This window comes from Sinocyclocheilus anshuiensis, unplaced genomic scaffold (genome assembly GCF_001515605.1).
Source record: "Sinocyclocheilus anshuiensis isolate Anshui unplaced genomic scaffold, SAMN03320099.WGS_v1.1 scaffold1303, whole genome shotgun sequence".
NCBI lineage: Eukaryota > Metazoa > Chordata > Actinopteri > Cypriniformes > Cyprinidae > Sinocyclocheilus > Sinocyclocheilus anshuiensis.
This window is the reverse complement of record NW_015537954.1, coordinates 381,899-393,872: the sequence shown is the minus strand read 5'-3', so window position 1 is coordinate 393,872 and position 11,974 is coordinate 381,899. Positions and strand designations below refer to the sequence as shown.

General features: G+C 35.6%; 2 protein-coding genes across 2 annotated transcripts in view; both read right to left on the bottom strand.

Annotated features, from left to right (window-relative positions):
* dhdh.2 (dihydrodiol dehydrogenase, tandem duplicate 2) overlaps positions 1-3,991 on the bottom strand; it is an 11,460-nt gene extending 7,469 nt beyond the window's left edge. The window contains exons 1-2 of the mRNA XM_016455844.1: positions 3,839-3,991; positions 982-1,093 (exon numbers count right to left, since the gene is read on the bottom strand). Coding sequence (XP_016311330.1) covers positions 982-1,093; positions 3,839-3,928 — 202 coding nt within the window. The 5' untranslated portion in view covers positions 3,929-3,991. The remainder of the gene's footprint in view (positions 1-981; positions 1,094-3,838) is intronic.
* Positions 3,992-5,251: 1,260 nt separating this feature from the next.
* LOC107665437 (trans-1,2-dihydrobenzene-1,2-diol dehydrogenase-like) lies at positions 5,252-11,298 on the bottom strand. The gene is made up of 7 exons (XM_016456316.1): positions 11,148-11,298; positions 10,583-10,694; positions 10,343-10,506; positions 8,316-8,568; positions 7,091-7,215; positions 5,578-5,728; positions 5,252-5,494 (listed from the first exon to the last, which is right to left on the bottom strand). Exons 1-7 carry the CDS (start codon positions 11,235-11,237, stop codon positions 5,385-5,387), a joined length of 1,005 nt encoding a protein of 334 aa, XP_016311802.1. The 5' UTR covers positions 11,238-11,298; the 3' UTR covers positions 5,252-5,384.
* Positions 11,299-11,974: the final 676 nt, after the last annotated feature.

The window sequence follows — 11,974 nt, the reverse complement described above, 5'->3', positions numbered from 1 at the left end:
ACTAAACTAAGTTCTCATTCACACACAAGTTTACGTTAAAAACACACACGAGTTACAAAAACAGTGGGTTATGACTGTGAAGGTAAACAGCTGGGAAATAAATCGCTTGTTTATTTTAGATCTGTGTGGCAGCAGCAATATACAGTAAATAAATCAATAAATGCACTGCTCTGTCGTCTCCTCTGAGGCTGGGACTCTAAACAGTGTTCTGTGCTCGTCTGTGCAGCCAAACACAGAACAGTTAGCATGTTTTGCTCAAACTTTCTCCATGGCATTAGAGCTGCTACACCGTTGTCGCTTGTGAAAACACAATAACGGCGCCGTGGGTGGAAACTTACAGATTAAGGGGCGGTAATATTATAATGAGATCCCTTTGCCACGTCACCAAAGGGAGCCAAATCATTTTCTCAGACGCTTGCAGAAAAAGGCTTCCCAAAACTAAGTTACTGGGTTAATCTTTTCCACGTTTCCTTGGTTGGTAGATGCACCGGGGACCTGATTATAGCACTTACAACCTGGAAAAGTCAGATTTTCATGATGTGGCAACTTTTTGTTTATATCTCACAATTCTATATTTTTTTCTCAGAATTCTATGTTTATATCTCAGATATGGGTTGTTGTTTCCCCCCGCCATGGAATAAAAAACAAATAAAAGTAAAAAAGGTAATTGTGATTTTTTTTTGTTACATTTTAAAATTCCGACATTTTTCTCTCACAATTACAAGAAAGAGAACTGTGAGATAAAGAGTCACAATTGCCTTTTTTTATTCAATTCTTACATAAATTTTAGTAAATCAACCAGGTTCTTAGTTGATCTCATTAGCGACTCTCTAAGAAATTATGATGGAATCTTTATGCTGGAAATTCCATCAGGAATCTTGTCACATTCCCTGAGATTCTTTTGACTGGTTCAGAGGAGAAGAGATGGAGGGAGTTTGATGGACACTCAGATGCTGGTCTGAGATCAGTACGCAGTCTCACCGATCTCCGGGTCTTTGGCCAGCTCTTCATAGCTGCCATACGAGCGCGGGACGCTGTGCTTCTGCGCAAACTCCTGAGCGTGCTTCAGATCACGAGCCGCCACCGCCAACACCTGCCACTCACAGTCAGAAGAGCTTTACTGCCAGCTGTGTTCACACGCGAGGAGAAGCTTCCACAGCACAAGCAGAATGACAAGACACGGGCCAGTTGTTCAAAAGTAATCGGATCGGATCAAATCTTGAAAATGGGTTGTTCAAAAGAAAAAATAGGATTCTGAATTCAGATCAGATCACAAAATCCAATCTTCCTCAGTTTGTGTCGTTCAAAACGTTTTAGTAAGATTGGGATACTTTTGATCCAAAAAACCTGGATTATTCTGATCCCAGCAGAAGAGTGGATTTCAGGAACAAAAATGTAACTTTAAAACTGGTCCAAAAAGTGCAACATTTGTAACATGTAATATATCCCCAAATAGCTGTCAATATCAAACAAATATATTATATTTAATTGAAAGTGTTTTTTTTATCACTGATTGTAAACTACATTGGCACAATCATCAGAGATGGTAGTTATTTGTGTAAATGCAATGCTAAACTAGAATGCAAAACATTGGCTTTTTTTTCTCCATCAGCATGTCCCTTTAGGGGCTCCGTAGAGCACTATAATCCAGATTTGGAAATCTGGAAAAGTGTGTATCTGGATCAGGGTGATCCAATCCAATTTTGCTTTGAAAAACCGGCACAAAAGTAAGATGGGTTTCCTGATCCTGGATCGCAAAACATGGGATTTCCATTCTGATCCAGATTCAACTTTTTGGACAACTGGCCCCTAATAATAAATAGGAAATAACATTATACAAAAAATATTTAAAGAAAAAATATGACTTTCTGTTGACCAGAAATGGTCATCATTTCATACATGTCCACTGTAGAGGACACCAGGACTAAAAGCATGTTTATTACGCATTTTGGGAGACAAAACAATTGAATAGGAAAATAAATTATATACCAGTATTCTTATGAAATATTAGATATTATTATGAAAATCTGGCCAATTATTACTCTCATTATTACACTTCTTTTTTAAACATTTGTTTAATGGGAAAACCAGTTTATGGAAATTTTACACACATACTGCATAAAGCAAAATGGTATATCAAATCATTTTGTTATATCTTTTACAACATAGTTGAGAATCATCCCTATACAAAGTTTGGTATAAAAAAATCCTGAAACCTAAAAATCGATTGGTGATTATTTTCGGATCGGATCAAATCTTGAAAATGGGTTGTTCAAAAGAAAAAATAGGATTCTGAATTCAGATCAGATCACAAAATCCAATCTTCCTCAGTTTGTGTCGTTCAAAACGTTTTAGTAAGATTGGGATACTTTTGATCCAAAAAACCTGGATTATTCTGATCCCAGCAGAAGAGTGGATTTCAGGAACAAAAATGTAACTTTAAAACTGGTCCAAAAAGTGCAACATTTGTAACATGTAATATATCCCCAAATAGCTGTCAATATCAAACAAATATATTATATTTAATTGAAAGTGTTTTTTTTATCACTGATTGTAAACTACATTGGCACAATCATCAGAGATGGTAGTTATTTGTGTAAATGCAATGCTAAACTAGAATGCAAAACATTGGCTTTTTTTTCTCCATCAGCATGTCCCTTTAGGGGCTCCGTAGAGCACTATAATCCAGATTTGGAAATCTGGAAAAGTGTGTATCTGGATCAGGGTGATCCAATCCAATTTTGCTTTGAAAAACCGGCACAAAAGTAAGATGGGTTTCCTGATCCTGGATCGCAAAACATGGGATTTCCATTCTGATCCAGATTCAACTTTTTGGACAACTGGCCCCTAATAATAAATAGGAAATAACATTATACAAAAAATATTTAAAGAAAAAATATGACTTTCTGTTGACCAGAAATGGTCATCATTTCATACATGTCCACTGTAGAGGACACCAGGACTAAAAGCATGTTTATTACGCATTTTGGGAGACAAAACAATTGAATAGGAAAATAAATTATATACCAGTATTCTTATGAAATATTAGATATTATTATGAAAATCTGGCCAATTATTACTCTCATTATTACACTTCTTTTTTAAACATTTGTTTAATGGGAAAACCAGTTTATGGAAATTTTACACACATACTGCATAAAGCAAAATGGTATATCAAATCATTTTGTTATATCTTTTACAACATAGTTGAGAATCATCCCTATACAAAGTTTGGTATAAAAAAATCCTGAAACCTAAAAATCGATTGGTGATTATTTTTTTTTAAAATCCCATTGCTTTTGCCTTTTCATGTCTTTTTTTTTTTTTAGAAAAACTCCTGAGTCCTGGTGTCCTCTACAGAGGACATATTATAACATATGAATAAAAAATATAATTTTTCAAAAATGTTATTTTTCCATGTTTTCTTATGTTCTAAACAATGTAATGACATGAAAAAAATACTAAATTCACAAAGCTTTTTTCTGGGTCTCAGGGGGATCTTGTGGCATAATTAAATGCTATATGTAACAATAATGTGTTTTTTTCCTTTACATAATCACAGTGCAGTACCGATGTTGGCCAGATCACAGTGGCGTCGCTGTTTCCCCGCTGCACAGTAAAACTTCCTGATTCAGCTGTGCGCTTTGTTTACATTCAGCAGATCATGTAACTGTTTGTGAAACGCATGTTAGAGTGTCTTATGCGTGAGACTCAGTGCATGTCAGGTGTGTGTGTGTGGTCTGACTCTGTATCATCAGGATTAACTCCCGTTCATTCAGTGCGCATGTGTGTTTCTCCTGAAGTTTCTCATGTAAGCAGGTGTGTTTCTGCGCTTTACCTGATGATTTTCTGCTGGGAGAGTCTTCAGTGCCACTGTAAAGTCATGACTGATTTTCCCAGCGCTGCAGATTCCCCACCTGATCGCCATGATCGCCTGTGTGTGTGTGTGTGTGTGCGTGTGTGTTACTCTAAGAACCAGCAGATGGCAACAAACACTATGTGCAGTATATACTCTATACTGCCTACTACTATTTTTGTTGTAAGTGAAAGTGAAACACATAATATACAACAATCGATGTTTCAAACAGTATTATGCAACACTGTTGTCTGTGCTGGAAAATCCATCTTAACCCATTCAGACCCAAAGTATATTCCAGCAACACAAGCAATATGACCCTGTTTTATTTATAGTACTCTAACTGCTGCCAGAAAACATTTTTTTTTTTTGTTATTTCAAATGTCCATTGGTTCTGAAGAGTAGCAAAACTCAAGTAATTATACTTAAAAAAAAATTCTGTATTTAAAATGTAGCCATAAAACATCATTTTTAGTCAAATAAAAAAGTTAGCAAAATTGGTTCTGAAGAGTAGCAAAACCCAGATAATTAAACATGAATTTGTTTTTAAAGAAAACTTTAATCCTGTACTAGAAATGTAGCCATAAATGATCATCAATAAATACACAAATAAGGTAATGAATAAATATACATTTTTTTTGTTCTAAAAAAAAACAAGTTATTTATAATGCCCATTGGCTCTAAAGTATGGAAGCCTGTTAAATTAAAAAGTAATTGCAACTTTTTTTCTCACAATTCGGATTTTTTTTTCTCGAAATTGTGCATGAGTTTACATCTCGTATTTCTGACTTTTTTCTCAAAATTGCAAGATTTTATCTCGCAATTCTGACTTTATAACACACAATTGCATTTTTTTATTCAGTGGCGGAAATGGGCTTAAAAAGTAAATAAAAAAGTTTGTAAAATTGGTTCTGATGAGTAACAAAACTCAGTTAATTATACATATGATTTTTTTTCCTCCAAGAAAGCTTGTACTCTAAATGATGTATATTTAAAAGAAATCAAGTTATTTAAAATATTACATATGGATTTGTGGAAGTGTTTCAAGAACATTTTAAATAATTATAAATTAATGCAAAATTTACATTGTAGATTTACATTGTATGTGTCTCGATAACTTCAAACCTGCAGCCTTTCAGTGCTCAGCTCAGGTCAGATATCACCCTCTGACAGGCAGTTAAAAGAAGAAAATCATGCTTCATGGCTGTGATGTAAAACTGAATGCTATTGGCTATTAAATGAAAAATCATTTGCACCTTGAATGCATCTGCAAAATGCATAAATGTAAACAAGCGCATTGTGGTCTACAATATTTTGAACTCTCTATAATCTATAAGTCAGCATCACTCTTTTGACTATCATAGTGAATTAATGAAGAGATTCCACAAATTCCACTGTGTTTGTGTTACTTTTATTGCACACAATTTGTCTCCACTACTACACGCACAAGACTTTTCATTACACACATGTTCAAGCATGATTGTTTCTTTGCACCATCCAGTCAGGTCAAGCAAGGAATGGAGGCCAGTCATTGGCTGTCCTGCTCATAAACCACACCCACCTGTCTCCGGGCCTCATCCATGATCTCGATGAGCAGCTCTGAGTCTGTGAGTGACATCTTGATGCTCTCCTTCAGTCCTGCGAGACAGATCACATAAACATCATCCTGACGCAGAGCTCATGCTCATCTCATCATAACAGCAGGTTTAACGGAGCGTCACCTTTCAGCAGACAGCGCCTCACTTCCTCTGCCTCGTATCTCAGTCCGGTGCTGTTATGGAAGTTCAGAGGCAGGCCGGGTTCAGGAAGAGGGAACTCTGTCTTTTTCCCGTTCAACTCCAGAATGGTTGGGCAGTGCATGGGATGCGCCACCTAGAGCACAGAGACGAGAACAGATCAAAAACTGCGTTATTCTGCATCAAATGGCATTAGCATGACAAAACTTAGTTCTGTCATGATGACAACTCTCGAGGGATTGGCATGGTAATGCACATGACAATGTTCATGTATTTGGTCTTGGCGGAATAGATCTGCTATGCAAGTACCGAGACTTGCTACTGCCAATACATCCACAACATGCTGCTGTGAGCATGTAAGAAATACTGCTGCTGCACATATAACATACATGAATAACCCCCATATAGCATACATGAATCACCTCGTAGCAGATCTATACAGGTGGAGCTGGGGAAGGTGAAGGGTTTCTGAAGCAAGCTGCAACTGCTACAGCAAGCACTAGTCATATATTTGAATGTTGAGCAGCGAGCTCATTGGCTACCGATACAGGAGCGAACCAATCAGCTGTGCCATGTGATAATGATGTCATTAGGTCAGATTGAGTTAGACCTATCGGACTGCACCATCTACAGTTTCATGCCAAAACTCTGTATTTTATTTACTAGTGACCATATCAACAATATAAAGAGAAAAAATTGTGCCAAAATTCAGAATCTTTATTCAGAATATATATATATAGTAAGGGAGGAAAAAAATATTTATGAAACAAGACCACAAATTTGTACCAGACATGTGTGGAATTAATTTGTGAAAAAATAAGAAAAATCTGAATCCCAAATGGATTTACACAAACCTAAAATAAAAGTAATAAAAAAATAAAAAAATTAAAATAAAATAAAAAATGAAATAAAATATTTTTTAAATATAACTTATTTCAGCTAGTTTCCAAAGCAACATTTCTCATTTTCATTTGGTTTAACATGATGCACTGAAATAGCTCAAACTAAAACTGAAATAAAAACGAATAAAATCTATACAGACTTATTAAAAAAAACTTATAAAAATTACAAAAACAAAATTACTAAAACTTGTAATTAAAATGAAAACAGAAAATATAAATTAATTCAAAATATTCATAAAAAATCAATGATACTAAAATAAGAGTTAGGTTGTGCCCTATATTTTCGTTTTTGTATATTACTAATATACATATATGAATGATATACTTGTAAATATATTTATTATACTTACATTTAGTATTTAACATGTCCCCCTGTTTGAAAAGGCAACACAGTCCTACACGTCTGTTTTATGAGTAAATAGCTTTATTAGTGGCAAGCGCAAAATTTGTTTGTATTAGAAAAACATCGACACGAACAGAATCAATCTGATGAACTATAAATGAATGAATTAAACATTTAGGCTTGTTTGTTTCAGTTCAGTCGGTCATGATGTGAAATGAAGTAAGTGTGCAGTAATCCAGTGTGTGTCACTCACTCGGATCATTCCTTTGCTTCCGCAGATGGTGGCGTCGTTTGGAAGATCACAGGCGATGGTGCAAGCGCACACGGCCATCCTGTTCCCCGAGAACTTCAGGACCACCACCATCGACTCGTCAACTCCTGACAGAAGATGCACAGTGGAAGAAAAGAGAATGGCCCAGATAACACACACCACGTGCTGAGAGCATCCTGCTAACATTCTCAAGCATTTATTCAGGGCTTCTGCTGGTTTTATTTAGCTAAATGCAAGACTTTTTAAGAACAAGTAAAGAAAACAGAAGGAATAAATTGAACACCATTTGTCAATATGGTCTCTAAATGTCAATGTCTTATTTTAGCAATGCTTCAAAATGTGAAAATACTACTTCCAGGAAATCTCCGTTACTTTTACATTCATTTCAATTCACACACACACACACACACACACACAAAGCTTGAATACCTTGAATAAGCACTAAAATGTGACCCTGGAGCACAAAACCAGTCATAAGGGTACATTTTTTGAAACTGAGATTTCTACATCATCTGAAAACTGAATAAATAAGCTTTCCATTGATGTACGGTTTGTTAGGATAGGACAATATTTGGTCGAGATACAACTAAAAATCTGGAATCTGAGGGTGCAAAAAAATCTAAATATTGAGAAAATCATCTTTAAAGTTGTTCAAATGAAGTTCTTAGCAATGCATATTACTAATCAAAAATTAAGTTTTGATATATTTACAGTAGGACATTTACAAAATATCTTCATGGAACATGATCTTTACTTAATATCCTAATGATTTTTGGCATAAATGAAAAATGGATAATTTTGACCCATACAATGTATTGTTGGCTATTGCTACAAATATACCCCAGCGACTTAACACTGCTTTTGATTAGTAATATGCATTGCTAAGAACTTCATTTGGACAACTTTAAAGATGATTTTCTCAATATTTAGATTTTTTTGCCCCCTCAGATTCCAGATTTTCAAATAGTTGTCTCAAACAGCACGGCTTTCAGATGATGTATAAATCTCAATTTTGAAAAATTGCTACTTAAGTTTTGTGGTCCAGGGTCACATTTGTTCATTAAGAGAACATTCCCAGAACGCTGTAAGAACATTCCCTTTACAAACTAAAAAAAAGGCCCTCTACGAGCTAAGAACCATCTCAGATTCATGCATTTTGCACAGTGAATATGCACTGTAACTAATGCGGTGGTGATATTTACTGTACCTGAGGGCAGCAGGACTGCCGTGGCGTGGATGGATTCTGGTCTTTCCCCCTTGAACACCATCAGAGCGAACTGCAGGCAGTAGATGCCGATGTACATCAGCGCTCCTCCGCCCTGCTCCTTCTGTGTGGCGCGCTCGCGGTCCAGCAGAGGAAGACCGAAATACACCTTCACCATCTTCACCTGCCCCACGGCGCTCTCCGAGAGCAGCCTGCCGACCTCAGCGTACACGGGAAAACACCTGGACCAGACCGCCTGACACAGAGAGAACACAGATGCCATGTTTCATTTCAGCTGGCATGAGAGTCCTCACTCTGTTCTTTTGAAGATGTGTGGTACAAAAAAAGGTACAAAAGCTGTCACCGGAGCGGTACACTTTCAAAAGGTACTAACATGAACTGTATCATTTAGGGGCAAATAAGGTACAAAGATGTACCTTTTAGTATTTGTACTGTCAAAATCTATTTCAGTCAGTTGAATATATCTATAAGTATTACCAAATAACTAAATTAGAGAATCACAAAGAGCATGTCAACATAATTAGGTGAAAATAAATAAATAACTAAAATCTTTTTTTCTTCTTCTTTTTTTTTTGCATCAAGACAATTAAGTGATTATTACGTTTTTTTATTTATTTTTTTGCATGGTGAAATTATAAACACATTTCCCTTAACTTCCCATTACTGGAATGGAATTAGAGGGAAAAAAATAATTGAATGAATTGTAATGCATTTACAAATAGCGGTAGAAAATCATTAGATTTTGCCTTGTTGTAAAGTTTTTGATTAATGCTGATTTTAATAACAATATTTTGTTTTCATAATAATAATTGAATGATGTCACAAGTAGATACTGTAATTATATATATCATAATTATTAAAAAATAGGTTTATTTTCTTACATCTTTCACAAAAATTATAATTTTTTATTATAATTTATTATTATTTCAGAATGTGGTGAGAAATGTACATAATTCTCATGAAAATAATGTCACAATGCAATACATACACTGTAAAAAGAAAAATCCGTAAAATTTACGGTAAAAAAACGGCAGCTGTGGTTGGCAGAATTTTACCGTAAAAAAATACGGTAGCAACATTTTGTAGGGTTTACGGATTTAACTTAAATTTACAATTAAAAAACTTATTTCTTTAACTGATGTAATGTTAATATACCGACCTACTGAAGTACTGAAATCTTGTTTTGTATCTACACTGATAACCACAAAATCAGGTGGTGATGAGAAAGTCACATAATGAACCAAAGCTCACCACAAGCAGCTTTTCTCACAAGTTGAGAAGGCCAATACTAATATATATATATATAGATATATATAGAAGTTGCACAGTGTCATTCACACAAACACTAAACACCATCATGGTGACACTCATAAAACTGAAATATGCAATAAACATTAATTTAACAACATTAGATGTAACATACAACCCTAATAAACATAGCTGATAAGAAAAAAACTAAGAAGAAACATAGTTATTTCAAAGAAAATCATCAAATTTGAAATGCAACGCAGGGAATTCTGGGAGCATCAATTTACGGGTTTTCCCTGTAAATTATACAGTCTTTTTCACTTCCAAAAACGGTAATTTACTGTAAAATTGTCTGAAATGTCTATTACAGTTTTTCACCATATATAGTAGGGGAACTTACCGTTTACCATTTAAAAAGGTTTTTACTGTAGCATTTTCACAGTTTTTTACTGTTAAAATCACGGTCATTTTTTACAGTGTATACATATATACATACACATATATATATATATATAGTGAAATATAACCAGGCCATGTTTTCATAAGATTCCCTCCACATTATTGGGCTGAATTAATCACAGATTCATTCATGAGAGCAGAATGCTACTAAATTACTCTGTTTTGGAGTATGTCTTATACAGGGACCTCAAAACGTGTCTGGACACCTTCATGTCTTATATGGAGAACTCAAATAGTTCTTATGCCTCTGTTGTTCTTTGTCCAGTCTACATGAGTAGATCAGGTCTTTGTGCTGGGTTTACCTCCATGAGGAAGACGTTGTTCTCCCGGGCGGCCGAGACGAGCTGTCTGACCTCTCGGAGGTTCATGGCGAAGGGTTTCTCGCACAGCACGTTCTTCCCAGCGTTGAGGAACAGCAGACCCACCTGCAGATGATGTGTGTGCAGAACGCCGATGTACAGCACATCTGACAGGAGACGCTCGTCAGTGATTCTGAGGGATTCTGTCTCTTCAGTTCTGTCCAGCTGTGTCTGTTTACTCACCAATATTTGGATCCTTCACCAGCTCCTGGTAGCTGCCGTATGCTTTTGGGATGCCATGAGTTTTTGCAAACTTCTCTGCACTTTCTAGGCTTCTTGCTGCAACTGCAACTATCTACAAAACACACACAGACAGAAAAGTTAATGATTAAATCAGATTTTAAAAGCAGATGCTTGGTTCGATCTGCACTGTATTTTTTATTTTATTTATTTATCCTTTATTTTACCAGGAATTATCCCATTGAGATATAAATCTCTTCTGCAGGGAGTCCTGGCCAAAATGGCAGCACATAAATAGTAGCATAAGTGGGAACGTGAAGATGCATTCGTCACAAATCGTATTGCAGCATGATATACACAATCCAACTTCTTTAGTAAGGATAAGTTTGCATGCATATAAAGCATAGTCCAACACTGAAAGGAAACAACTTTGGATAATTCTCTTTTTTGCTTCAAATGGAAAGCATTTCTTTATATGAAAGAGAAAACCCAATTTAGGTTTGAGTTTTTATTTATTTTTATTTTTTTTAAGATTTTCAATATGAATACTGACTGTATTGCACTGTACCTGGTGATCTTCATGAGAAAGTGTCTTCAGAGCCACACAGAAATCATGGCTGATGTTTCCAGCTCCACAGATTCCCCAGCGGGTTGCCATGTTCGCTCTGACCTTCAGACTGCATGCAGTTGCATGTGCGGAGCAGGCTTTTATCTGCGGTCCAGAGTGCAGGTGAGGACGTCATGTGATCTGATAAAGTGTAACTTTGAAGTCGGAAACAGTTGTCAATGTCTCTCTGTAAATGTATTTTTTTGTCACAGTGGATTGATGAGCTCATTATGACTCAACACAAATCAGATCCTCGTTAAATGTGCCAGCTAATTATGATCAAGCATGTTTATGTTTATTTATTTGTAAAGTATGTCAAGAAAACGTTATGTCACTCTGGTGGAGACCTGCCAAATTCACATTTATGTAAGTCTTACTATCACAACACGTTAAAAAAAAATCACATATCAGCTTTAAATACAAAGTAGAGTGATGAAAATATCCTTAAGATCTCATTCTAACTGGATACATATTAAATAAAAAAAGGAAAATCTTAATATAATATGAATATAATCATAATATGAAAATACATTTTTTTTTGAAGGTTAAACAATATTTCCATTTACAAATGAAAGTGTTGTTCCTTATATACTGTATACACACACACACACTCACACACACACTCAAACACACACACACACACTCACACACACACACACACACACACACACACAGGTTTATTTTTGTGAAAAGTGGGGACATCCCATAGGCATAATGGTTTTTATACTGTACAGACCGTATATTCTATTGCCCTACACCAACCCTACCCCTAAACCTACCCCTCACAG